The sequence below is a fragment of the Ambystoma mexicanum genome, chromosome 6q, assembly GCF_040938575.1.
Source record: "Ambystoma mexicanum isolate Mex_15411 chromosome 6q, UKY_AmexF1_1, whole genome shotgun sequence".
Classification (NCBI taxonomy): Eukaryota; Metazoa; Chordata; class Amphibia; order Caudata; family Ambystomatidae; genus Ambystoma; species Ambystoma mexicanum.
The window spans coordinates 486,315,867-486,343,686 of record NC_090937.1 but is presented as its reverse complement, the minus strand read 5'-3'; the positions used below and the strand labels follow the sequence as shown (position 1 = coordinate 486,343,686).

Below are 27,820 nucleotides of genomic sequence, written 5' to 3'. Positions count from 1 at the left end.
TGGAGTTTTGTGTGTGTTGGTGTGGATTTTATAATTGTTTCATTTTTTGCTATTTACATAGGGTGATAGTATATTGAAATATTTGGGTGAGGGTATACTGGAATTTTGGATATCTATTACTGGTGTTGTTGAATGGTTATTGTTGTCGTATTAGATTTTATTGTTGTAATTCATTGAACTCTATGTGATGGAATTATTTTTTGTTGGAAATCTAATAAAAAGATGTAAAAAAATAAATAACTGTCTCTACTCTGAAGAAGGTTGAAATACAGTACCATAAAGTGAAGTTGCTATGGTAAGGATGAGTAACCCCCAACAGTTTCCACATTTTATCCCAGGACAGTGATGCCTGCATGGTGAAATGGGCAAAAGTCTGCAAATACAGGGAATATCACCAAAGATTTAATATCGCGCTCACCTGCTGAATACCTTTTGAGTTTGGCATGCCGGATAGGTGCATCACGCACAAACCAAAAAGCTGCGTGTTGCTCTTGTGGCCCCAGCAAGTGTAACTTGAAGTCAGGAGTGGCGTCTCTCCCTGGCATATAAAGGCATTTATTTTTATTTTATTTATTTGTTACACGCCCAGACCCTCGGGTGTCACGGTGTGGTTATAAAACAGCTTAGAGATTAATAAAAAACAACATTACATTGGTTACATTACATCATTAGTGGACAGTTGGTGCAAAGATACAATTTACAAATATTCACAACAATATACAGTGGAACGGAATCCTATCTTTAGGTGCCAATATTGGTTGAATAACCAGGTTTTTAGCAGTTTCCTATAAACCGTGAAGGAGGATTCTTTTTTTGATATTAATGGGTAGGGTGTTCCAGTGTTTGGGGGCTAGGGTGGTGAAACTGCTACCCCCCACTCTGGTGGTTTTGAAGCGAAGGAGGTCCAGGAGGAATTTGTCCTTAGATCTTAGTGATCTCCTGTCAACTTTGGGGTGTGGAGTATTGTTGAGATAGATAGGTGCTTTTTTGGTCAGACATTTGTATGTGATGCATAATGTTTTGAAGATAATTCTGGCTTTGATGGGGAGCCAATGGGCGTCTTTCCTCGTCTTGGAGATATGGTCTGATTTTTTTATGCCTAGAGCTGCCCTCAAGACTTTGTTTTGCAAGAGTTGCATTTTGGCTAAATTAGTGTTGGAGGTGCCTAGTAGTAATACATTGCAATAATCCAATTTCGATAGGACCAGTGCTCTGGCTAGGGTGAGGCAGTTAGCTGGGGTCAGAAATTGTCGTCTCAGAGCAATTAGTTTGGAGGTGTAAGCCGTGGAAGAGGCGAACGCGTTGATCTGTTTAGTCATGGTCAGGCTGGTGTCAATGTACACGCCCAGTGTTTTGACTTGCTTCAGCACGGGAATATTGGTACCATCGATATTGATGGTTGAGTATTCTGGGTGAAGGGTGGCTATTTTGGCTGGAGATCCTACGATGAGGATTTCTGTCTTCTCATCGTTAAGACATAGGCTGTTTAGCGCCATCCAATTTTGTATGATGATGTACATTTTATTGATTGTTACGGTGTCCTGGTCATAGTTGCCTGTGAGAGATATAAGGACCTGGGTGTCATCCGCAAAATTTGTGTATATCACACCCATATCGTCAAGTGCTGAGAACAAGAGTTTGGTGTACGCGTTGTACAATGTAGGAGAGAGGCAAGAGAATTGGGGCACTCCTATGTGGACTGGGATGGGGTTGGCTGCTTCTTTGCCTATGGACACTCTGGACGTGCGGTCGGTTAAGGATTTCACCCAAGCAGTGGCTTCACTAGAGAAGTTAAACTGACGGGCAAGTGAGTTGCATAGTTTGTCATGGTCCACCAGGTCAAACGCGGCTGAGAGGTCCAACAGCAGGAGAATGCAGAATTTCCCAGAATCTTTGATGGCATCCATCTGGATTTTGAGGCCCAAGAGAGCCGTTTCAGTGCTGTGGTTAGGCCTGAAGCCTGATTGTCTGGTGCCGAGGAGCTGGTTAAATTCCAGGTGGGTTTGAATTTGGTTATAGGCTAGTTTGTCGATTTTGAGTAAAAACGGAACCGTGGTTATGGGGCGATAATTAGTCGGAATGGTGGGGTCTAGATTTGTTTTTGTTTTTTAGAAGCGGGGTAACCCAGGCATCTTTAATGCAGGTAGGAACTGTGTTGGAATTAAATGAAGCATTGACAAATTTGGTGATGATGGGGGTCAGGGTAGAGGCACAGGCTTTGGCTAATTTGGCTGGGACAGTGTCTCCCTTGCAGTTGGACGCTTTTAGTTTGGAAATAGTGTCAAATACAAGATCTTGGGTGACGGGTGTGAATTGGAAGGGGGGGTTAGAGTTGTCACTGGAAGAGGCACTGGGGTCAGCGGTGGGGGGGTTTTTAACTGCTAGGAGTAGTCTTTTAGAGTTGATTTTCTTTTGCAGCACAGCAATTCTGGAGGCACATGCATCTTGTATGGTGGCACACCATTCTTTGCGTGCGTTGGTGGATGTGTCAGTCGGCAGTGGATTTTCAAGTTCTCCGAGGATGGAGAAGAGCTCTTTGGAATCTGATGCTGCATTGCTGATGCGAGGATTGTAGGCGTTTGCTTTATGGGTGATGATAGCTGTTTTGTAGATGGTATTGGCGTCTTTGAATACTTTGGCCGAGTCAGGGGAGGAGTGTTTATTATGGACAAGCTCAAGAGAGCGGTTTTTCCTTCTAAGGGTGATTAGTTCCTCGTTGAACCAGAAGTTAGATTTTTTATTGATACGTCTTAGTTTGGTGGTGACTGGTGCTATAGTGTCAATCGCTGTGGGGAGGCATTTGTGGTAGTACTCAGCGATGGTAGTAGGATCGTTGCTGGGGATAGAGTGGGTATCTAGCATTTTGTTCAAAGTGGGGTGAAGGTTCTCCACTGTGAGCTTTTTAGGATTTCTACTTTCAATGGTGTCCATGGTTTTGTTCTTAGGCAGGCAGGGATCGTCACTAGTGATAGTGAATTCTATGCAGTAATGGTCTGTCCAATCAAGTGGGGTAATCGGGCCTATAGTGATTTTGGTGTTGAGGGTAAGGATCCAGTCTAGGGTTCTGCCCTTGGTATGGGTGGGGACATTGACGTGTTGGCAGAAGTTCATGTCATTAAGTGCCAAGAGAAGGGAGGTTGCTTTGGTGTCTTGGTCATCATTGAAGCCGAGATTTAAATCACCAATGATGATACATTTTGTTTTGGTTTAAGGATGGGCGCCAGTATTAGTGGGATGTCTGTTTCTGGTGGCTGTTTGTGCTAGGGGATCTATAGATGACCACTATGTTAACTGTGGTGTTTTCATTCAAAGTTAGTTTAGCGAGCAGTAGTTTGTATCCTGCAATTATTTCGATGGAGCTTGATCTTAATTTGATGGTGTTTTTTGTTATGATGGCAACACCGCCTCCTGGGGTGGTGGTTCTATCAGATCTGAGAATAGTGTAGTCTGGTGGGATGGCCAATGCTAGCAAAGGATCTGAGGCTTGATGTAGCCAGGTTTCTGTGATTACTAACAGGTCTAGGTCAAGTTTGATGATGAGGTCATGAATTTCGATGGCATGAGCTCCTAGGGAGCAGGCGTTGATAAGTGAATTTTTTAGACTAATGGGAGGCTTGGTATCCTTTGTGGGTGCATTCTTAATTGGTGGACTACTGGGCTCCGTGTGTTTTCTTGAAGTTTTAGTTGCTATAAACTGAGTTAGCTTGTTGTTTGTTCTGGGGGCCATAGGTTTGGGTGATCTAGGTGGCTGGGTCCTGGTAGCGGGGCTGTGGTGTGGTCATTTGGTGCGTGCTCTAAGTCGGGACGTTCTCTCATATCCTGAGATGGGGTGTGTTTTTCCGTTGCCTGAGAGTTTGGGGAGTGCGAGTAGATCGTTAGGGAGGGTTGGGGTCGAGCGGTGTTCCTCATTGGTTGCGCAAGGGTCCTTGGGACACAGTGAGATTGGAGAAGGACGGGAAGGGAGGTGTGGTTGGGAGGAAGGGGGTAGGACAAGGGATAGGGTGGTGTCTTGGGCAGGCCAGTTTGGTGAGCCCGTTACTGAGGGTGAGGAAGTGGTTGCCAGTGCAAGGGGTGTCTGCTTGGACAAGGCAGAAGGGGAACATGATGAACAATATACAACCTATCATAGCTAAGAACATGGGAGTGGGGTGAGGCGAGGCTGGGCTCACTTTGTCTACAGAAGTTAGGCTAGATACAGTTGTCAACAGAAAAGTACCAGCAGGCTAGAGTCAATTGTCCTAGGAGGGGTGCAATTTAGGCTAAATACCATTGTCACACATAAAAACAACAGTATTTATTTATTTATAATTTATTGTGACTTAGTTTACAACGAAACTTTACACATAAAATATATATTTGAATAAGAGCAAACTTCTACTGAGAAGATTGTCAATAATAACAACAGATTGCATAAAAGATGCCAAAAAGCAAAAGCAATACATTACATTCTTTAGATATACATTTTCTAAAACCATATAAAACACAACTTCAATTTTAAATTCGTATTTACATTTACAGTAATTCTGAAGTCCTGGTTTACCACCTATTGCCCTATGATCTCCACTGAGAGTTTCCTTAAATCCGTCTATATGGTTATCCTAAATCTTGTTTCCACAATCAGCCAAATACTATACAATGCCATCAAGAGCCTTATACTGTTTGAGTTAATGCAGTGATGCCAGAATAGTTCCTCATAGATATAACCTTGGTTATGCACAAACGGCCCCAAAGCAAGGTTTATGGTAGGTGACATTTTGCAGCACTCGGTCAGTACATGTCTGGCCGTTTCTATGCAATTCACTCCTTTACATAACCGGCAGAGTCGTAATTCTAGGGGGATCATATCTCTTCTACCTGTTATCATTAAGGTAGGCAGTTGTTCTAGCCTTAGGAGTAGTATAAAACGTCTGAGTCTCCTATCTGGGCATAGATTGAGATATCTCTGCAAGTTTTTGTAATTATACAATCTATACTGGACAAACTGATAGCTTTTTAGCTTCTGGAGATGCTCGTAATTCTCCAGCCAATCCCATAACTCTATGCGTTTGACCAAGGCCCTTTGTGTTTCTATAGTAACACTGCTTTCCCTAATTTGCCACCCAATGATCTTCAGAAATTTAGACATTTGCTCTTTCAAGGAGCACGCTGGTTTATTTTTCGAGATCTCTATGTAGACCGCCTTAAGTAGCCCATTCTTGGTCTCCTCTCTCATTCTCAGATATAATAGGGCACGCTTTTTCAATACGATCGCTTTCAGTGAGGTCAGCCCCAGTTCTAGTCTTAGTATTGCCATGGGGATTCCCGGTGGAAGGCCCAGAATAGAGCGCCAGAATTTCCCCTCGATCACCTGCAACCATTTCAGGTCAGAGTTGAGGAGGGCTTCCAGGCCATAGGTGATCATAGGTGCTAGTACCTGCACGTACAGTTGTCTCGTTCCCCAGATAGTAAATCCCCCCTGCTTCACTGTGAATCTGTGGAACAGTGCAGTCAGTTGTGTTGCCTTTACATTACGAGCCTGCTTGCAGAGTCCATAGTCGCCAATGCTCTCGAAATCTACCCCTAGATAGCGATAATGAGGAGAATAGGCAATGATATCTGTACCAACCCTGAGCTGTACACGAGTGGTGTTCTTGATGGTAAATCTCATTGCCTTAGTTTTATCCAAATTGATTTTGAGGCCGTTTGTCTTGGCGTATTCCCATAAGGCAATGGCCGACCTTCGGAGCCCCCCAATTGTGTGGTCCAGAATAACCAGATCATCTGCATAGGCCAGGACAGGACAGACAGAATCTCCTATTTTCGGAGGACAGTTTGTTGCTCCTTTAATGGCCTCCGGGATGTCATGTACATACATATTGTAGATCAGCGGGGCCGTAACACATCCTTGCTTGACCCCCCTATTTTGGAACACACTTCTAGTGGTGTGTCCTTCCTGGTCTAACTTTACTTTAGCAGATGTGTTCTGATGCAGTAATCTAAGGTAGTAGGTCAAGCCATCCGGGCAACCCATTGCTTTTAACTTCCTCCAGAGGGCCTCTCTTGGGATGGAGTCAAATGCCGCCGAGAAGTCTATATATAAGGCATATAGTGGTGGCTGCCCTCTTGATCTAGCACGTGTTCTCAGAAGATCCAGCACCATGATGTTATGTGCTGTCGAATATCCTTGCCTAAAGCCACTCTGAAAAACAACAATAGGCTAAAAGCAATAGTCCTAGGATAAAGGGAGCCGGCACTTGTGTGCGCTGACCTTGTGCTAGTAATCTAATGCATACAGGGTCATTGCAGTAGTGTATAGACTCCAATAATTCTAGGGCAGTGAGGTAGGGCGCAGAAGGCGCTAGCTGTAAATTAAAATACAGTGCTAACAATAAATCAATGAGGCAATTGGGCATAAATGGCAATTAGACACCAATAAATCAACAAGGCGATTAGGCATAAGCGGCACAGGAGGGCACTAGCTGTAAGTTAAGATACAGTGCTGCAATAAAATGAACAAGGCAATTGGCAGTATGGACTCCGGTAATTCATGGGCAATGAAGTGGGGCACAGAAAGGCACTAGATATAAGCGAAAGTACAGTGCTAGTAAAAAGTCAGCAGGGTAGTTGGGCAAAGTGGCGCAGGCCGCTGATGTGGCCGTGAGATGATCAGGAGTAGGAACCAAAGTCCGCACCCAGGTAGGCAGTGGAGAACAGTACAGTTTGGATGCAGGTAGGATGCTAATTTATGCATATACAGACGAGATTAGGCAGGCTTGCCGGAAAGCGGCACTAGTATTACGGTAATAGTGAGGAGCGGATGGGTTGAAGCCCCAGGTTAGTTGCAGTAAATACAAGGATGCAGTACAGAATCAAGAATCAACAACAGGTGGGTATGTCACAAACACTGATCCTGTAATGCCTAGGTGGTTTTGACAGAGTGATGGTCAAGGTATCCCATTTGAGGCGCATGACGGCTGAATGCCAAACAAAAGCATTGATGGCAGCTTCCAGCTCTATGAAAAAGTGCATACTCGCCATAATGGAATATTTGGGAAGAAACAAGTGACGTTTTGGGAGGACTATCATTGTGAGCAGCGCTATTCTACCCGCAATGGAAATCGCGACCAGGCCGTAAGCTTAAGCGCGAGGTGCGACAAGTATTTGGTGGAATTACAATCAAATAAGGTAGTGTGCCGTCTAGTCATAGTAATCCCCAGGTACTTCATTTCAGATGGAGCCAATGAGAAACCAAGTAAATCACAGGGTTTGGTCTCAGCGTCCATAAGAGGGACAATTTCTGACTTAGTGCAGTTTGCACGGAGGACAAATATCTCCCAAAAAGCAATGACATCTCACATGACTGGGCTCAGGCGAATCCCTAATGTAAACTATCGCGTCATCCGCATAAAAGGATATGATTTCCGGTTTGGCAGTCATCCAGATGCCTCTATGCTTGTGCCGAATGTGATCAGCAAAGGGTTCGATAGCTATAGCAAATAGTTAAGGTGATAACGGACACCCTTGTCGTATGCCCCTAGCTTTGCAGAATGCAGCCAACAGTATCCCATTAGAGCAAACTCTTGCAACCAGTGAGGTGTAATGTAACCGCACATAAGATGCGAAATTGGGACCGAGTTAAATTTCTATAACACAGCATAGATGAAGCCCCACAAGGTCGAATCAAAGGCCTTCTTTATGTCAAGCATGGCAGCCACTGCCGAACTTCCAGGCCTATTTGTGCAAAAATGTGAAAAGACTGCGAAGGTTGAGCGCTATAGAGCACCCGGGTATGAAGCCTGCTTTGTCGGTGTGTATGATGCAAGACATGTAGGTGTTAAGCTAGAAGCCAGAACCTTAGCAAAAATCTTCACATCTGAATTTATCAAGGAGAGTGTGTGTTAAGAACTGCAGTGTTCGGCTGGCTTGTCTGCATTAATAGCACCGTAATAACCGCTTCTCTCATGGTTTTGGGGGGCATACATAGCTCGAGGACCTCTACCCATACTTTATGAAGATAAGAAAACTAGGGAACACTTTAAATTGTTATAGAATTCTGCAGTATGGCCATTCAGGCCCAGGGCCTTCGCAGCAGGCAAGGATTCAATGGCTTGGCCAATATCAGCAGGGGAGATGGGGAGATCCAGCTGATCATTAGCCTCTGATGACAATTGTTTGAGTGGGAGACCCTCAGAATCTGTCGATGACTGCATCAGAGCAAGTGTCTTTATTAGTGTATTACTCAAGGTACTTGAAGCCCTCTATTCTATTAACCTCTGACAACGTGTGCACCAAGGTGACTGATTTGTTCCTGATTTCCGATATGCAGCAAATGCCGCTCCCTTTTCTGTATCTCCTCGCCACCACCCAAGCGCCCAAAAACATCAGCTGCCTCAATGCATTATCTCTAAAGTTGTCCAATACTTCCCTAACTTGAGAGCGTGGTGCAGGGAGGGTGAGCAGATTGCTGCTGCTCCAAGCGGCAGAGGCTTTCCTCACTATTTGTAATGTATTGCTGAGTTGTTTTGAGAACCCCAAACTTTGTGGACATCACAATGCTACGAATATAAGCCTTAAAAGCCTTCCACAGAGTGCCCACCAAGGAGACTGACCCTATATTTGTCTCAAAGTAGAGTTTTACATTGTCATTAAGGTTTGTTTCGAAAGCAGCGTCCAACAATGCCTGTATGAGAGAGAGGCCACAGTATGTCCTGGCCAATATACATGCCCTGGTAAACACACAGAGAAGGACGTCGGAGATAAGCAACAGGTCTATACGAGAAAATGAATCTTGGCCGGAGGAATAGAATGAGTATGTATGGTCACACGGATTAAGAACTCTCCACATATCTATCATACACAAATCAGCCCTTCTGTTACGTAGCACTTGTGCAGCCTTCATGAGCACCAGGCCTTTCTAGATCAACATCTAAAATGGTATGTAAATCGCCCTCCCACAAAATAAGTATCAAGGTGTAGAGAGCCAGCATATTTGACGATTTCGGTGTAGAACTCGGGATCATCCACATTAGGACCATATACATTCAGCAAAATCATCTTCCTACCTGCCAGCACCCCATAGACCATAACGTACTGTCCCAGAGGATCTGTCGAGACCTTTTTATGCCTGAAAGGCAGCGAGTTATGAAGCAAGATCATGACACCTGCAGACTGCGTAGAGTATGTGGAGTAAAACCTATTTTTTCCCCAGTTTCTGACAAACCCCTTACAACCAGAAGCAAAAGTGTGGGTCGTCTGTAGTAACAAAAGTATAGCTTTGTGGCGCTCAAAATAGGGTTCCCGAAGCCACGCACATTCCAGCTCTCACACGTGATTTCACACATCCTCAACAAGTAGTATGAGCATTCTAAGCAGTCTATAAGCTGCCCTCGGGAGGGCATAACTCCAGTTACTCCCCAAACCTTGTCTGAAAATCAATAGTACTCTGTCATTATCAAGTGCAATTTGAAACTCCCCATATAAGCACTACAACAGCCACTGAAGTAAAGTGTTCAACAGTAATATTTCTCCTGAGTGAGATAAAAGAAAACGATGGGGAACAATGACCATACTAATTACATAACGCAGCCGCATCGATTCATTAGTGGCACCTGCAATCGGGCAATCGTCAATCCATAACAAACATACCTGGTACCTTAAACATGACATGACAGAGGTAGGAGGCAGGCTGAAGAACCTCATGGTACAGCAGAGCATTAATCTAGAAAGGAATTGTAAAGAAATGTCTTGCCAATGCAATCAATGCGTAACGTGTCAGGGTACATCATCACATACTTCATGTCTTGTTCCCAGAGCCTCTTTTTAACTGCCTGGAAAGATCTCCTTTTCTGTTGCACAGCTACAGAAAAGTCTGGGTAAATATGTAGCCTGCTGGAGCCTAAGAGGAATACCCCCGTCCCTTTCCCAGGCAGCTCGGAAGGATAGTGGCCCTGTCCCAATAATTTAATAACCGGGCAATTATCGGCCGAGGTGGTAATCCAGGTTTTGGCTTGGGCACTAGGGATCGGTGGGCCCACTTCAGCACAAACCGAGGCGACAGTTTGGGCTTGTTGAGAAGGGTAAAAATGGTATGTTCCACAAAATCCTCCATGGAGCCATCCAGGTTGTTCTCCGGGATGACGATAATCTGAATATTAATGCGGCTCAATCTGGATTGAAGTTCGTAGTTCTTTTTATTAACGGTGTGGACTCGTTTATTTAATGAGTCTACATCAGCTTTCAACGAGAAGACGTCTTCTTCCTCTGCTCCAACCCTGTTTTCTGCCTCCAAGTCATTGATGTACCTTCTCCAGTCACGACTTGATAAGAGTCAATTGTCAATTGTGCCATTGATATCATCCAGCTTAGTATGGATAGCAGAAAACCCTTCCTACATAGAGGCCATCATATGTCGCATTTCTGTAGGCTCGGATAGCTCTGTGGTCAGTTCTGAAGACATAGCACCACCCAAGGGAGCCAGAGCCTTTGGGATAGACTTGGCAAACATTCATGGAGCTCGATTTTCTCCTAGCTCCCTTCGTCATGTCTGGGGTCCGTATTAACCAGCTAGTTCCGACTGATCCCACGGTGGGATGGCACAGACCCCCGTCACCAGTTGATTCAGAAGACAATAGATCACAGAGTCAGGGAGCGGCAGTTGAGGCACCTACATTCGGCAGGGATAGGTACAGTACTAGTGGCAATAGTGGCGAAATCAGTTCACCACACTGCGATGGAATGACAGCATCTGTCGTTCCGATGCTAGTTACAAAGCGGCTGCCATTTCCAGCAGCAGCTCAACACCCGGTCTTCGGATCCTCAGACCGTGTTGGAGAGGGAGTGTTCAAGAATAAAAAATAATGCAGGCTGCCGCCCACAACCTCCAGCAGCGAAATCTGCATGCAGCCACATGTAAACTGGATATCAGGAGCAAATATTAGCTGGCAGGAGCTCTATTGAAGAGCAGCCATTTTAAGTTGCGTGCAAAAGCACCCCCTCACCTCCACCCAGGTCTGGGGTTTTCTGATGTGCATTATATCTTTAAAAGATTACCACCATTGATTAAAATGTATCATAGGGAGAATAGGATTGTAGGCGTTTGGCTCAATGTATATAGCTGGTGGACCACTTATCTGTACATTTATTAGCCTCTTTCAATTCCTGTGTAGGTGTTTCGTTGGGGTAATAAAGTGTCATTTACTTTTGTAGTTTCGTTGTTCAACTTGACTAACATTGGCACTTGCAGCAAGTGCACTAAGTGTGTAAAGAAGGTCAAAAACCCTGCTCGCTCGTTATTCAGTAGCATGTGAAGACACTATTCTTTGCATTAGATTTTACCCTTTGTGGTCGCTCAGGGTCCATAGTGAATGATCAACATGTAAGGACTATGGTCCCTTTGCGGCCACACTGCTGTTGATCAAGTCAGCGCCTTGAAGCCCCTAATAACACTAGTGACCTCCATTTTTAGTCAGGATATCATGAGCCAGAAAAAGGGATTGCACAGATGTTGCCCTTTTTTCTTTCTTTGCTACTCTAGGGCGTGGCACGCTGAAGAAGCCTCAAAGGTACAGAAGTGGGCCAGAACATTAGTGTTAGTGGAAGGATGTTACTGGTGCAGGGATTGTGCCCTTTCCCTCTGCTCAGGTTGAGATAGCACTGTGAAAGCATAACTAGTCCCCAGACTGCCCATTGGTGTGGCTATATTTGCAAGTAATGCAGATGTGACAATAATGGTCAGCACAAGGCACCAGTGCCGTTTTGAACAAGACACTGGCATATGGTGTTGGCAATTCTTGCATTGTTTGAACCTCAATATTTTCATGAGAACTAATCAATATTTAGAAAAAATATATAAGAAACAAGCAGCTGACTCACCCCTAGCATTGAGCATCCAGAAAAAAGGTACTGAGATTGGGAGTCTCTTGGGACTCCACTTATGTGCCTTTGACATCCCCTTCAGGAGTTGACAGAGCCGGTATGGATCACCCACCCGCAAGAGGATATGAAAAACAGTCCAAACTGTGCCAGAAGCCATTTCAGTTGGCTGAGGTATCACTAGAATGAGGCCATCCATTAGAAATCACATGCAGCTTTATAATTCTACAAGGTAAGGTTTGGTGGCAATGTGATGAGGGCATGACAAACTATGCTTCAAAGGAAAAAACAGTTATCTGCTACCTAGTTTTAATTCTTGGTGTTAAAATCCTTTGCTATTAACAGGGTACATACATCACTGATTGTGCTTTTCTAACAGGTAACCTGTTAAAAATTCTCTCTTTTGAATGTTTGCACTTTGGTCATTTTAGCCAAATACATTTACAAGAATGTGTGTATGTGGGGTTAGGGGAAGTGGGGCAGTGGGGTTGAGTGCATCGGGTTGGCAAGCGGGGGGCGCATATGGGCAGTGGACTCCCCTCTAACAAAAAAGTATGTATTCAGTTCGTCCAAACTGCAGATTTTCATAAGCAAGACTTTCAAAAAATGTAAAACCCTAAGAACAGGTACAGAGGGCATGTTTTGCTTTAATGATTACTAGGTTACAAATTGATGGTTAAAGAAAAAGTTATGGTGCCCCACTCTGACAGTAGAGGACTTCAACATCAAGAGTGATTAAAGAGAAAACAATGCATTATAAATTAATTGCATACAAGCTAAAGATTATGGCTAAACTGAGTGGATGGAACATTTAATAAGTACAACTGCTTATGTACAGTTTTCATCAAATTCATGTAAGGATATGGAATAAGAAGCATATAGATTACCTGTTTTTTCAGCCTCTCAACCTTAGTTGGCAATGATTTATGTTCGGACAATAAGTTTACTTCTGTTTGCAACTCTGATTTTTCCTCAAGGGCTTTATCCAATTGCTTTTTCAAGTCAGTAATGTTTCTTTCCAAATCCACACGTGATAGAAGATCTAAAAGTAAACAGAGAATACCTTCAAACATGGAGCATCCTTTAACAATTGCTCTTACACAGAACTCATCTCCATAGATCCACAGCCCAAGGAGACTGCCTTTGCTAAATAGCAACTATTGAAAATGACAAACATGAGGACCATACTTAGGAGTACAGCCCCACCACCCCTAATAACTACCAATGTTATGTTCTATGACAGAGCACAATTCAATACAAATTAAACAACTTGCAACATTACCTTCAGTAAAGTTCTTTGATATATTAGTTTTTGTCCCACACATGAATCACCTTAAATTATCCTCCAGAGGCAAGTCTGGCTTTGGAAATATGTTCAGTCACCGAGGGGTGCGCTGAGACTCTGTTGGCACCCACAAATCCAGATGTGAATTTATGGGTTTTATATATGGAGCCAGCTGCGGCCCTTACCTTAGTTCTGTCCAGTTTTCGATTGAATTCAAGGCTGAGCAAACTCAGAACAGACCGGTTACAAGTATTCCCTTAACATGGGGTAGGTTGGAAGTATAAGAATCTATGAGAGGAAGGCTGAATCCAAAAAATAAAACTAAGGTAAGAATGGTTTTCTTCTAGTGGCTTTCATCGACCCATTCCCAATCTCACGAAGAATCAAAAGCAGCAAAGAGGTAGGAGGGCGAGGAACCATCACCTACAGCAGGAAACTATGGAGCATCAACCACAAGAGGTATCCTGTCCAGATAATGAATCAAAGCAATAATGCTTGTCAAACATGTGCCAAGATGCCCACAACACAAGGACAATACCCAGGGAGAGGTTAAATCATAGCATTCTGAAATGCAGACAACTTGCATAGGGTTGATTTATTAACAACCATGCTTACTTTATTAATGATAATTATCTTTTTATAAAGCGCTTGATGGCGAAGAGGTTTCTAAGCCTGACGCGGGATTCGAATCTGTGTTGCTCTGCAGTGTCTTACTTCCAAGACGAGCGCATTGCCACTGACCTATACTACCCGTGCCTCAGGCACCAGCAAATCAAACAAAGAACTGCTCATTACTCACCGTAATTGTATTTCTGGTGCTTGTATCGGCTTAGATTGACATGATATGCATATAGTTCGACATCTAGTAGTAATCGCAGAGTATTGCATCTTTTTTCCGAAGATCGAAAAGTGATGTCTACATTGGCGTAACTGTAACAATATCCATTTTCGTGACGTGTAGTGTACCCAAAATCCTTCACATGCCAAGAACCCCTCACCCCCGGTTGTTTTTGCTCTGCCATGAGGGAGCCTTATAGAATACGAAAGTACAGAAGAAAAGAAGGTGTGAGATGTCTATGTTCTTTCAACTCCAAAAGGGGAGAAAGGATGGTCGCATGTGAATTGAAGCAGATACAAGCACAAGAAATACGATGACGGTGAGTTATGTATGTCTTCTGATACTTGTGAATCTCCTTAGAATCACAGGCTGTGCACAGACTAGGGATTTAACGGTATTAAGGTATACCGTTAAAGATACCGTGAACCACTCAATTAAACAATAATAACCGTCACATTGTTTATACCGGTATACCGTTAAGTGTGCTTTTCAATCTGATTTGGAAAGGCTGCAGTAAGCAAGTTCTGCGCAGTCTTGGTCTTGCACTGTTGGATGTGCCATCTGCAAAGTAGTTTCAGTTGGAGCAGTTTTTAATGCCCTTCCATAAACCACACGTGCCCAACACAAAATCAATAAGTTAGCAATAGGAAGAATAAATACAGTGCCAAGAAGGAAAAGGGTTTACTTTGGGTTGGCGGCTTTAGAGTTTATATATTTATAATGGATAATGTTTGCTAAACATATGACAATGGAGGATTTCCCTGGTTCTATCATTGAATTTACATATAATAAGTCACACTGTGAAATTCACTAATCTCTGTGGGTATTCCCTACTGTCATACCAAAGGGTAACATGTTGGCCCACAAGTAAACTAAAGGCTGTAACGTAAAGAGAGCGTGCGTGTGTGTGTGTGTATGCACACAAGCTTATACTACCATCATCCTCCATTGATCTGTGGCATGCAGGTTATAAAGATGGCAACATTTTCATATTCCCCAGTAGCCAGTGGGGGAGCTAAAAGCCTAAATGACCACTTAAGAAAAGCTATCAGTTTACTTTCCCAGTTGCAGCAGGCCCCCCTCCCCCTCCTCCTCCTCCTCCTCCTCTCCACATGTGTGCTTGTGTTTGGTGGAAGCAAGGGTGGCATTTCAGTGGAAAGTATGTTGAAAACCCCAATTCTGGCTCTGTGTGCCTGGTTTTGTTTGTGATGATAAATCTGACAATTTGTGACCTTTTAGAAAATATTTGTTAAGATTAGTTAACTCCGCCTGCTATACCGCGATAACCATGATATACCGTCAGTTGGCAAGAAGTTTATCGTACCGTTATAAAACTAATACCGTGACACCCCTAGTACAGACCAGCGAGCAGTACCAGGAAATGGTGATAGGATGTGTGAAGTAACAGCAGCACTGCCTGACCCACCTGGGGAACAGTCTTGGACTGTGTGTCTAAGCAGTAATATTGAGTGAAAGTGTGAACAAAACTCCAGGTAACCGTTTTGCAAATATAATCAAGAGGAACATTTGTAATAAAGGCTAAAGTAGCTCCTGTGCCTACAGTAGAATGTGCTCTAGGCATAAAGGGTAAATCTCTCTTAGCAAGAGAGTAACGTAGTTTGAAGCATTTAACAATACATTTAGAGACTGCCTACATAGAGACCTGGTCCCCTTCTCTACTAGCAGCAACAGAGACAAGGAATTGGTCTGTCTTTCTTACTGGTTTTGTTTGATCAAGGTAATAAACAGCTGCTCTTCTAACATCGAATGTATGGTGGTTTCTTTCAGGTGAGTTAGTGGAATGCTGAAAAAAATTGGAAGTTGGATAGCTTGGTTCACGTGGAACTTAGAAATGAATTTACGAGCAAAGCGTGGGTGTGTGTGTGCCTAGTACCACTTTTTCCATATGAATGATAACACATGGGTCTTAAACTGAGAGGGTTGCAGTTCACCAACTCTCCTAATAGAGGTAATAGCCATCAGAAAAGCAGTATTATAGGCGAAAGCCTAAAGACTAGCTATACGCATTGACTCAAAAGGAGATCCCATTAGTCTTGTAAGAACAACATTCAAGTCCCATCTAGCAGTTGGGTTAGAAATAGGAGGCTGAAGAGGGCGCTAGAGAGCCCAACTGTAATGTCGGCTCCTCCATGAGCTCCGAGCAGAACTCCTAAAGATCCTGATATTACCGACGTCTAAGGTGGCAGAAGAGACATGCCAGCAGCAGCGAAATACCCTCCCACCACTTCGAGCCCTGGATGAGACCAGAGGGACTATCTGAACCCCCTACCCCAACGCTGTGGTAGAAGTGACTGGCTCGGGGCAGGAGCGGTGGTGGGCACAAAGAGAATCTTACGCTCGACCTGAAAACGCTGGTGGTGCCAGGGATTCGGCGGGCACCACACGGGTGGCTGGCCTGGACCCATTGAGCTGCTGGGAAGGTAGGAAAGTCGAGCCCAACCCTCACACAGGGCACCCAACAGCAACATCGTCCGGGGGTAGCTTGCCGTATTCTGAACCACGGCACGAGTGGCCCACCTCGGAGGGAGATCCAGCGAAGCGGCCGTGGTGTACGTGAGAGAGGAGACGGCCGGCAAGCACAGTTACGCGGGGTATGACCTCAGTCTCCATGAGTCTCCCGTGCGCCGTCACCCACTTCGGCATTTTTGGGGATGCCAGGATTGCATCGCCGTGAAGACGCAAGAACAAGGAGAAGAGTCGGCACGGAACCCACTCTACAACATTAAACATGGGTGAGTGAACTGCTATAGTCGCTGGGCCAGCAGAGGCAACATAATTTGGAGGCTGTGAACACTGCTAATACCGGCAGCACCCCAGTAACTGCCCCAACAGCCTGACGCATCGCAAACCCCCCAGCACCAAAGTAATAGAGTGACAAGGAGGGGGTGCACTCCATTACCCCCTACACATAGAGGAGCGGGGTAGCGCTCCCTCCCAGCCCCCATCAGCAGCGACGGCCCCCGGAGCAGGCCTGCATAGGATACAATACTTGCATGAGCCTAGAACTGCACAGCCCTTACAGAGCGCACCAGCCCCTTACCGCCTCGCAGACAACCACCCACAGCAAGGAATATAAGGCAAATCCGGGGAGTTTGGACGGCCTCCCGGTGTTGGACATGGGGCTGGAGGCAGTTTGGAGGCCAGCCCCTTGATCCCCGGCAAGGCATCAACCCCAAAGAAGCAGCCGAGGTCAATAACTAAGCGTCCAGAAGCCGACCCCATAGCGCTGCTATGACCCCTCTACCATGGCATCACGTAGACCGAAGCAACAGAGTGCAATATGAACAACACTGCACAGGAGGCGGCCTGAGGAAAGAACGGTGGATCACAGAAATTACCATCACATCTGGGTACGAGCCCGTTGATAGAAATGCCTAGAGCTGACACACACACACACTCCTAAGAACAGAAAGACCCAGTTCTGGTTGCGCCCCACCCAGGACACAATACTGTCCAAGTCGACCAATACAATTGCAGCTGGGCAAATACTGAGGCCAACACATCAACACCTCTACACATCGTAACTCAATGAAGGGAGACCGTGCCGCATACTACCGCACTGATTGGTAAATAGCGCACTAAATAGTGAAACATCTCGTAGACAGGAAGTACCAAGAGTGAGCGGGAAACCCGAAACAAGTGCAAAGCGACAAAGGGCAGGGCGAGTGTGTAAGCTTTGAATGATCAGCCAATACCGTGCCAGTTCAGACAACAACACAGCTTACATATAAAGGGGGGCCGCTGGACCCACACCGGACAATACCCCAAGCCAAGCCAGACATCTGACACCTGGAGGGACAAACTAGCCACTACCAGCAGTCGTAGACATAGGGTCACTGAATCCTGAAAATAACCGACCCTCAGCATGAACCCTCCAGACACAGTCGAACACCCCCCAGCCCCAACTCGTCGTGACACTTCCCGATCGGACTACTCCGACCCTGTCAACGACAGACCCCAAACATGGGAAAATCAGGCAAATTGCAAAGGAAACTGAAGTTCAAGAGTGGATCCTCCACCAGGACCCCCGGACCACAAACTCAGTCAGAATCCTCAGAAACAATGGCAGAACACGACAGGAACGAAGCCCAGACCCCGGACATTGACATTCGAGAGATTATGCTAGAACTCAAAACAAGCATCAGGAACCTCGATTCGAAGCTTGACTCTCTGTCCTCAAAAGTCGATCTGCTACAACACCAGTTAGATGAGCATGGCGACCGACTGGACACAGTCGAACAGAGGGTGTCGGGCTTGGAGGATGGAAGCACTGCACTGGTGGCCAGGGTGTCTGCACTGTAAATCGAAGTCAAAGCAGTAACAGCCAAAAATGAAGACCTAGAAGGGAGAACTTGCTGTAATAATATCCGCTTGGTTGGGGTGAAAGAGACGGAACCCTCAGAAGATGGAAAAATTCGTAGAAGCCAAGTGCAAAGAATTGTTCGGAGAACTCTCACTGTCCCATCTCTTTGTGGTTGAAAGAGCCCACTGTGTGCCCACCAACCGTCCGGTTCCAGGAGCAGCCCCTCGTCCTATCATAGCGTGGCTGCTCAGTTACAGTGACCGCGACACAATCCTGCGACTAGCCAGAGAAAAAGGGGAGCTGCACTAAGACGGGGACAAAATCCAAATATACCCTGACTTTTTTTTAGTCAGCAGTCCAAGCATTGTGAAGGTCCTTCAAAGAAGTGAAAAGACGCCTGAGGGACTATCAAATACAATACTCTATACTCTTTCCCAGGAGTGGCAAAACAGCACACTCCAGATAAATCTACCACACTTCAGACATTTGGGTTAATACATCTACGACACACACATGAACGACTTCTGAAGGGAGCCATCGGTCCCAGCTGGCAATAGCGCCCCGAGCTCAGCACTGTATAAAAGTTATAAGTTTAAGGGGATGGAACAGTCAACGGGTGGGTTGGGGGTTGCCCCTGAGGGAGGAAAACCGAGGGGCATTCCAGTACAAGTAAATAAGAGAGGAATGTATTGATTGGGGATGACTCTCGAGCCCACATTTGTGCCACCAGGATTAGTGTGACATGTTCCTGGTGCATTTAGTTAACTGTTGAGTAGGGAAACTGGGGGAAAAGCATAGGCAAATCTCCCTGACCAGGTTATCCAGAGACAGTTTGCTTTGGACTTTCGCAGTGGGTACTGGCGGAGTAATCTGGGCATTGTGCATTCTCCAGTCTTGCAAAAAGGTCAATGTCTGGATGACCCCATTCTGCAAAGACATTGTGCAGCACCCCTTCTGTTATACGGGTAACTGCAAGTTTCTGCTGAGTTCGTCTGCCAGAAGATTGTGTTCCCCTGGAACATAGGATAGTAAGAACGTGTGTTTGAGTAGCCATTTCCAAATGTTCTGTGACAGTTTGGACAGCCATGGAGAGTGAGTGCCCCTCTGTTCAGATAATACATGGCCGTAGTGCTGTCTGCAAGGACCAGAACAGTCTCCCCTTGCAGTTGTACCTGAAAAGCTTTTAGGGCTTTGAACACAGCAAGTAGTTCGAACAGCTTGATATGTTTGGGTGCCACTGATTGTAACCATATGCTGTGCACTGTCTGTTCTAAGAGATGAGCTCCCCATCCTGCCCGGCATGCGTGCGTCGTGAGAGTGGTGAAGGATTTCCCCTTCAGAAGGTTCTCCTTCGACCACCACTGCAGAGACTGCACAATGGCTGTCGAGAAAACAACTAGATCGTCCCACTGACCGCTTACCTGACACCATTGGCTCGAGAGCCACTCCTGCATAGGACGTATCCGCAGACGGGCATGTGGGACTAGGAAGATGCAGGATGCCATCATCCACAACAGCCACATGGCTTTCCGTACAGTTACCTGACTGGCTACATATTGAGGGATCTGGAACAACATGTTTTGAACCCTCTTGTCAGAGGGGAAGCTTGGTCAGTCTTCTGTTCAAATTAGGGCTCCTAAAAAACTGTTTGACTTGACTGGGGACTAGACTTTCTCATTGATTGAGAAACCCAGGTTAAAAAGATCTATATTCTTTTGGATGCTGTCCAGACACGGCTGGTGCAGGTCTCCAGTTATGAGCCAGTCGTCGAAATAAGGGTACAATGGAATGGACTGCCTGCCCAGGTGAACTGCCACCACTGCTAGTACCTTGGGAAACACTCTCACGGCTGAGGCAATGCCGAAGGGGAGTACTTTGAACTGATGGTGAGCATTCTCAATCTTGAACCCAAGGAACTTTCTGTGCGATGGCAACATTGAAATATGAAAGCATGCATATTTCATATCCAAGTTGGCCATGTAATCCCCATGTTGTAGCAGCAGCATTACTTCCTGCAGAGGGGTCATTCTGTACTTTTGTGGTTCTGTCCTGCTAGACGAGGAACTAGTGGATATCCCGCAGGAGGCTTAGCAATTGGAGCTCAATTCACTTTCAATTAAAAACCTTGTGTGACAAAATCACTTCTCAGTACATTCTACATGCTATCTTTTCTGATTCTTCCTCTTCTGCGACTCTGATTATTAATATGTATAATCCTCGTGGGGATTTAGCCACTAATGAAATCCAGCAATATATAACTAAAATACACGATAAATGGACCGAATTGCATTTGAGTGGTAATATTGCAGTGGCAGGCATTCTAAACGCCTCCCTACTATTACCATCCATTCCATCTTCATTGAATGATTCATATGATGAAATGTGTTGGGCAACTAACTCAGCATCATCTGGGGCGTCTTGGGATGGGTTAATCTTCTTGTCATATTTCATTTATGTTTGAATCACAAAAATAGTAGCATAAGATCATCACACTGTACATGGATGAATGGGAAAATCTCCTCTTGTTTGGGTTACATTTTGTGGACAGGACATTTAGAGATTGTTGAGACTCAGTATATACCTTATTTACTTTGCTGAGTGCTCAGGCCACATTCTCCTGGTCTTGTAAAATCTCTCCTCGTAGTGCTACCATATCAGTTCTCATATTACTGTAAATACCCAGGGAAACCATATCATATGGAGCAGGAAGAACATCTCTAACATCAACAACATTGTGCGCATTAACGAAACTTCATTATTACCGAGGTTGGTGACGAATAATTGGGACTTTGCCTCACTGATGCAACTTTTGAGAAAAATTTTACATTTAGACCACCGGGTATCTACTGACACTGTATAAACAAATAATATTTGATTTAGTAATACATCAAGCCAAAAAGACCCACTGTGAGAAATTCATCCTCATTAGACGCAATTATACACATTGAGTAAGAAAAAGAAACGCATCACTTATGCCCACACACAATATAAGAACTGGCTTAAAAGTAATACATTCTCCATCTTCAACGCTGACTGGAATTTTCTTTGGCCTGCTTCGAAGTAGCGACAACAAGAAATTCTAATCAATGGCAAGACACTTAATTAATGGGAAGTCTTTGGTGGAACTTAATCCAATTGGCGAATCAGTGTGGACTTCGGCTATCTCAGAACTTTATTTCGACTCTGCAAATCCTCCTACTAGGGCTACTTTCTTCTCCATCTCTCTTGGCTGGTTTTGAAAGGGACAATATTTTGAGAATTAAAGCCCTTACAAAATCCGGCCCAGACTCCTTGGCTAGTGTTGTGCTGAAGGAAAATACCCAATTCATTGCTCATGTATTAGAGAACCTATTTCATAACATCTTAATCAGTGGCACTATACCGATGAGCTGGTGGAAATCTATTTTGGTGCCGTTCTTTAAAAGGGCTGCCATACTGATCCTTACAATTATAGATTTCTAACAAAGCAACACATACGTCACAAGATCTTTGCAGCCATACTTTTGAGAAAACGTTCTCAATGGGCATCCCCTTTCCAAATTGGATTCCGTAAAGGGCAAAGCACCCTGTACAATCTCGGTGCCCTCCATTTGTTTACAGTTGAATTTAAGAGTAAATGAAAAAGCAAACTTTACCTATGCTTTGTAGACAAAGGCGTTCAACACAGTTTCGCGCCCGTTCCTCTGGATGAAATTAAAAGATTGGGGAAATAGACCCTGCTTTATTATATTTCATCTCCGCCTTGTACTCCAATACAGCGGTAGTAGTGCGTATAAACCAGGAGGGGGAAATTTCACGGGAAGTATCAACTAACACCGGTCTGAAACAGGGCTGCATTCTAGCCCTGCTATTTTATAATGTTTTTGTTGTGAATATGGCCCCAGCCGTCGATGCTGAACATAATTTCCTCCCTGTATTGGTATTACATCTGTAGCATGGCTTGGATAAGTGGACAATAGCATTTTGTTGGACCAGACCACGCCATCTTCTTCTGCAACAAAAGAAATCTTAAAAGTAAATTAATTAAAAACAAAAATGTTAATTATAGAAGGAAATTCCAAACTGATTGGATTTCGTTGGCTACTCAATGGAACCCCTTTGGTAATCATTGATAGATATATATATATATCTGAAAGTTCCTATTGGCTCATCCCCTGTACTCTATTTGTACAGGGATTTCATCTGACCTAAAATCATTAAATAAATGGTTTTATCTCATGACATTTTTTGTCTTTTTTTTTAAAGTCTCGAACGAGTATTCTTCCTGGGATACTATACGGCCTTGCAATCTTGCCCGAATCCAAGTTAAATTGGGTGGGTAAGTTTGAAGGCAAACTGCTACGTTCTATATTAGGAGTACCTCGGTACCAGTTGAGGTTCTTCGGTTGGAATTGGGTCTTCCTTCTAACTGCACTTTATGGCTCCAAGGCTGAACATTCGTTCTTAATATTTGTACCTCTCCACCAGCTCTTGACACGCTAATGGGCTTACTGGCTACCCAATATTCTTGGGCAAGTACTAATAATTTTTGACCAGAATTATGCTCCACTGCACTTCGTCACTAAGAAAATCGATATTGAGCTTGAGCATTTAATCCTAGCCCCTAATTTCTTAGTTGTTTTAAAGAACAAAACTAGAGATTTGGATATTAGGCAAAATATTGAGTCTCTAGCTAAAAATATTTTATACGTGGCATATAGTACTCAGTGTTTTAAACGTAATCTGTTTTGGCCACATCTAACTAAATTATTCTCTTCAAATTCGCAGATTCATCATATAAATGCAATTCAACATTTTACCTTCACGTGAGTATATTGACAGATTGTCAAACTTACCCCGAGATGAGAGGACTTGTGTCTGTAACTGGTCTATGGAGACTGCACGTCATCTCACCAACTGCCCTACAATGATGCCATTTTATCTGAAGAGCTGACCAGTTTTGGAGCAGCCTTTTTGGGGCTCAATCAATTATGTCAACGGCTGCCTATCATGTATGGAAAGTTGTCCTTAATTTAATTGCACTACCCGGTGGAATCCTTTTATATCATTTGTGATCCCGTATGTATCCAGTCCTAGTATTGTCTTAACTCCATTTCAACATGATTTTAAAGCTGTTACTAATCTAATGGATTGTCTGAAATGTTCATAATATTTGCTTTTATCCAATTTTAATGTTCTACTTGAATGATGAAGTTATCATTGTTTAAATTATATTCTTGTTTTTCTGTGACACAATTTTACACAATTTTGCATGTGCTAAAGGTTTGTATATTTATAACCAATGCACAATAAAAGTTGTCATCCTGAACTTTTGAGGTTTGACATACTTGTTCGCAGGACGCAGATCTAAAACAGGGTACGTGGTTAGCTAATTTTTGGGTACAAGGAAGTAGATTGAATAAAAATCCTTATTCACCTGAATATCTGGGACGACCTTGATCTCTCCCTTCTGCAGCAGGATCTGTACTTCCTCCAGTAGGTTGTGGAGATGTTCTGGAGACAGTATTCTGCTTTTCGGTGGATGGAGAAATTCTATACAATAGCCGCCACTGACGGTTTTGAGGATCCACTGATCAGAGGCGATTCCCTCCCATGTATGGGTGAAAGATGTTAATCATCTCCCTACTGGGGAAACATGGGAGGCGACCTGAACCGCCTAGCCTTTTGCTGACCGGGGCAGGAGAGCCTGTGGCTGCCGAATTTCTCTGCTACCCCTGCCACACCAAAATCCTTGTTGAAGGATTTGAAATTTGCCGTATGTGCTCTGGCTGGAATACCAGGGAGATCCTCCAGCTCCCTAGGCACCTGGAGTTGAGCAGGGAAAGGATTGCCCACAAAAGGACCGGCGATATTAAAGACCCTGCACTGAAAAAATGGCTTGACCAAGATTTGATTCAGAGACTTAAAAGTGGCATGCTCCTTTGAGGAGTCGAGGCATTTGTCGACTGCTTTGTCGAAGAAGGCAAAGTCATCAACAAGTTTATTAATAAGTGAGGCCTGTGTCTCAGGCTTGAAACCAGAATTCTTCAGCTACGCGTGGCACTTCAACAGGGTGCCTTCCGCTAGTACCCTACCCGCAGTCTCTGCTTAATCAAGGGTGTTTTTCAATATGTTTTGTGTCACTCGACGCCCTTTGCGTACCACTGCCAGTATCTGTGATCAAATAGGCCCTGGTAAATGTTGCAGGCCTTCGAACAATAGTCTCCACTGTAAGTCATTATAGCTAGCAAGGAGAGTTGTATTAGCTATGCAGGTACTGTAAGTAGCCGACAAAGTGATGTGCATGTCGGGGGGAGACTCAGATGAAGACAGTGTAACCCCTGCATGTTTCCTGGTTGTGGAAAAGAGGGAATCGGGAATGGAATGTCCTTTGATGTATAGTGCATCAGAAGGCTCAGGGAAAAACATTTTCTCGACCCCTGGGTTGACGGCCTGAGTAAGGGAGGGCATGAGCAAGGAGGGGGCAGTGTGCTTTTTGACAGAGTTCAGAAGCAGGATGGCCTGCTGACGGGGGACTTTCTCCTGCATCACAATTTTAAAGTGGTCTGCAGCATTCCTAAGGAGGGTGTTGTACAGCATCTGATCATCTACTGATAAAGCCTCCCGGGGTTGAGAGACGGGAGGAGCGTTCACAAATATATGGTCGGGTTCAGCCTCATGAGAAGGGGTAGTGGGCCAATTCCCCAGGTGATCTGTGGGTGTACAGGTATCTGAATCCTAAGAAACCGGGTCCTGGGAGTAATCTGGATTCAGAACATAATAAAACATTGTTTTCTGGGTCATATTGATCATCCTGGAAAATATTCTCAGGAGGATCAAGCAAAAAAGGTCTAGGAGAGGAAAAACAAGTCCCAGGAGAGTGTTCCCTTGGGGACTTAAAGGGCCTAGCGCAGTCCTCCTGAGGGCGTGATCTCTTCAGGATGTTGCTTAATTTCCCAGACAAGTTAATACATTCGGACATCTTGTTCATGCAGGCCTCAAACCTTCCTCTTGTCCATGCAGAGGAAGGGGAGTCTTTGGGAAGAGGAAAAAGCAAATCAGAAGGAACAGGCTCCAGTTGAAGGGCTTGTGACAGGTATGGGGAGGCAGGAGAAAACTCTAAAGGCAAAGGTGAGGTCTTCTTGGGGCCATAGCCTTGAGTAGTGGGCCTGGGAAAGCTTCTCCTGGAGTTTGGGGAGTGTTTTTGTAAGGCAAGCATGTTTCGGCGCATCTTTCTATGCCTCCACAACATGCACCAACATTTAAGGGACTGCGTCCTGTGAGGCAAAGCATTCAACAGGCCTTAGGGTGCCGATGGATTTTTCGACTAAACCGTCGAAGGAAGCTGAGGGGGTTGGGTTTTTGGCCTTAGAAAAAAAAAATGGTGCTTTGTCCCCAGAGTGCGATTTCCACATGGCAACGCTGACAGCATGCTTAGCGGGGGACAGGCACTCGCGAGTCAGCAGGCTCCACAGTTACATCTTCCGACTCTGAAATGGAGACGTGCCTGCTTATGGACTCCTCAACCGAAGCGCCGGCGGGACAGTGACACTCGGCCTGCATAGCATAGTGACGCTCGGCCTGCATAGCATAGGCCACCCACCGCTTGATACGTCCGTCCTTAAACATCTTAGGCCTGAAGAGTTTACAGTCCTTGCAACGCTGTTCCTCGTGGTCATGAGGACGACACCGGTTACACTCCTTGAAAGTGTCTTTCCACGGATATTTGCAGTTACACGAAGGACAACATTTAAAAGGAGTTTGCTCCATAATAGGAAAAGGAAGAGGAGGAGGGGTAGAAAAGAAAAGGCACTCTCAGAAGAGAAGCGCCAAAAAAAGTGTCAAGAGAAAAAGTGTCCCCACTCTTGTTAAGACGGATTTCTGAACTCTGACCTGGTGGGCAGAGGTTCAGAAGGCCATCCTAGTTTCTTGGAACAGGGTAACCTTCTGGACAAGCCAGACCAATCAAGGTAGCATTGGCGGCGGTCAAGACTAGGTCTCAGGAGGGGTGAGGGTGACTGAAAGACCTCAATGAGCACACAGAGTAAAGGACACTTACAAATCACTCACAGGCAGGTGTAGATATATTAAAAATACAAATACATTTATTTCAAGGCCTTTGAAAGTTCACCACACAATAACAATCACAGTAATACTTTTAGATCAATAAATTCCTTTCTAAATCCATATATACAAGACCAATGGGGTCTAAAGGGTTAATGCACGAAACGGATCCGTACCTAAAAGGGGAAGGAAACAGGCAGTGCAAATAGTCTTTAGTCCCTTCTGCATCCAGCACAATACTACTGAGAGGCAGTCCAATCCCTTAGAAGAGTGGAGCCTAGTGCTCAAATGTACTTGCAATGCTGACGCACGCGGTAATGCAAATGGGCAAAACGGGGTCTCTTCAAGGGTCTGTAGCTGCTCAGGAAGGTGGGTAAGGCGATGAATAAATTCCCAATATTCGTGGAGTATTTCCCCAACAGGGCAGAACAGGTTCCAGAGTTCGGGAATGGTTCACTAGTTCGCATTAGCAGTGGAAAGGAGAGGGGGCCCTCAGGGGCCACTCATGAGTAAAAATGGATGGAGGAGAGGGGCCACCAGTTAGGGTTGTAATTACTCACCGACCCCCGGCGCACTCCGGACCAAACTTCGGCAGTCGAGTCAATTTTGGGTGCAGGTTCAAGTGCAGCAATTTGGCGGCTCTGCGGCTTTCAACGAAGACACAGCAATGATTCCCAAACAGGACAGTGCCGATTTCTCCGCTCCTGGTGGATGGACCAGGCCAGTTTCACTGCAGCAGGCTTCAGGGGCAAGAGGGGCACAAACGCAGTGCACCTGCAAAGTTCGTCACCACGGATGGGCGACGCGGTAACCGCGCATACTCTGGTTCAGGCGCACTCACTTTACTCCAGACCTGGGAATGCCAAGTGTACGAAATTCGGTGCGAGAGTGCCGTGAACTCAGAGCTAGCGACTTACCAAGTTTCGAGTGCCTCCTTGAAACGGCGGTGGTATCAGGGCAAAGATTCTGCATAAACTGGTCAGCCCAATGGTTGGCCCAGGGACACTTCTTAGCAGGCTTACTTGCATGGTTTGATGAAGGTTCCGAGAATAGTTGGTCCCACTATTCCAATGGGTCGAAGCGTCTTCGCAGACCTTCTAGGACGACCAGATGCAGAGCTGTCCAGCAGGACAAAAGAGGGCTCAGGGTGCCAAACCTTCCAGCGGGTCACCAGCGGTTGCTCGACTAGGCTTCTTAGTTTCAGGATACTTGGATCCTAATCCTTCGTTCAGTGAGAACTCCAGAGATCGACATGGTATAGCTCTGTGGACCCTTTTCCAATCCAGAATCTCCTTCGCACCAAAACGCAGAAAACCCAATGGGAGATCTGCTCACATTCAGGCATACCATACATGGACCAATCACAGACCACAGTGGTCCCAGGCATTCGCAGCACTCCTGACTCTCTGGCACCCAGGATGTGCATTGGGGACAGACAGTCAGTTTCCCCATAATAAAGTGAGCGAAAAGCCCAGAGGAG

General features: G+C 45.0%; 1 protein-coding gene across 5 annotated transcripts in view; it reads right to left on the bottom strand.

Annotated features, from left to right (window-relative positions):
- Positions 1 to 27,820, bottom strand: part of CENPE (centromere protein E) — a 2,471,681-nt gene that overhangs the window by 1,640,844 nt on the left and 803,017 nt on the right. For all 5 annotated transcript variants that reach the window (XM_069630970.1, XM_069630968.1, XM_069630972.1 and 2 more), the window contains one exon: positions 12,738 to 12,892. In XM_069630970.1, coding sequence (XP_069487071.1) covers positions 12,738 to 12,892 — 155 coding nt within the window. The remainder of the gene's footprint in view (positions 1 to 12,737; positions 12,893 to 27,820) is intronic.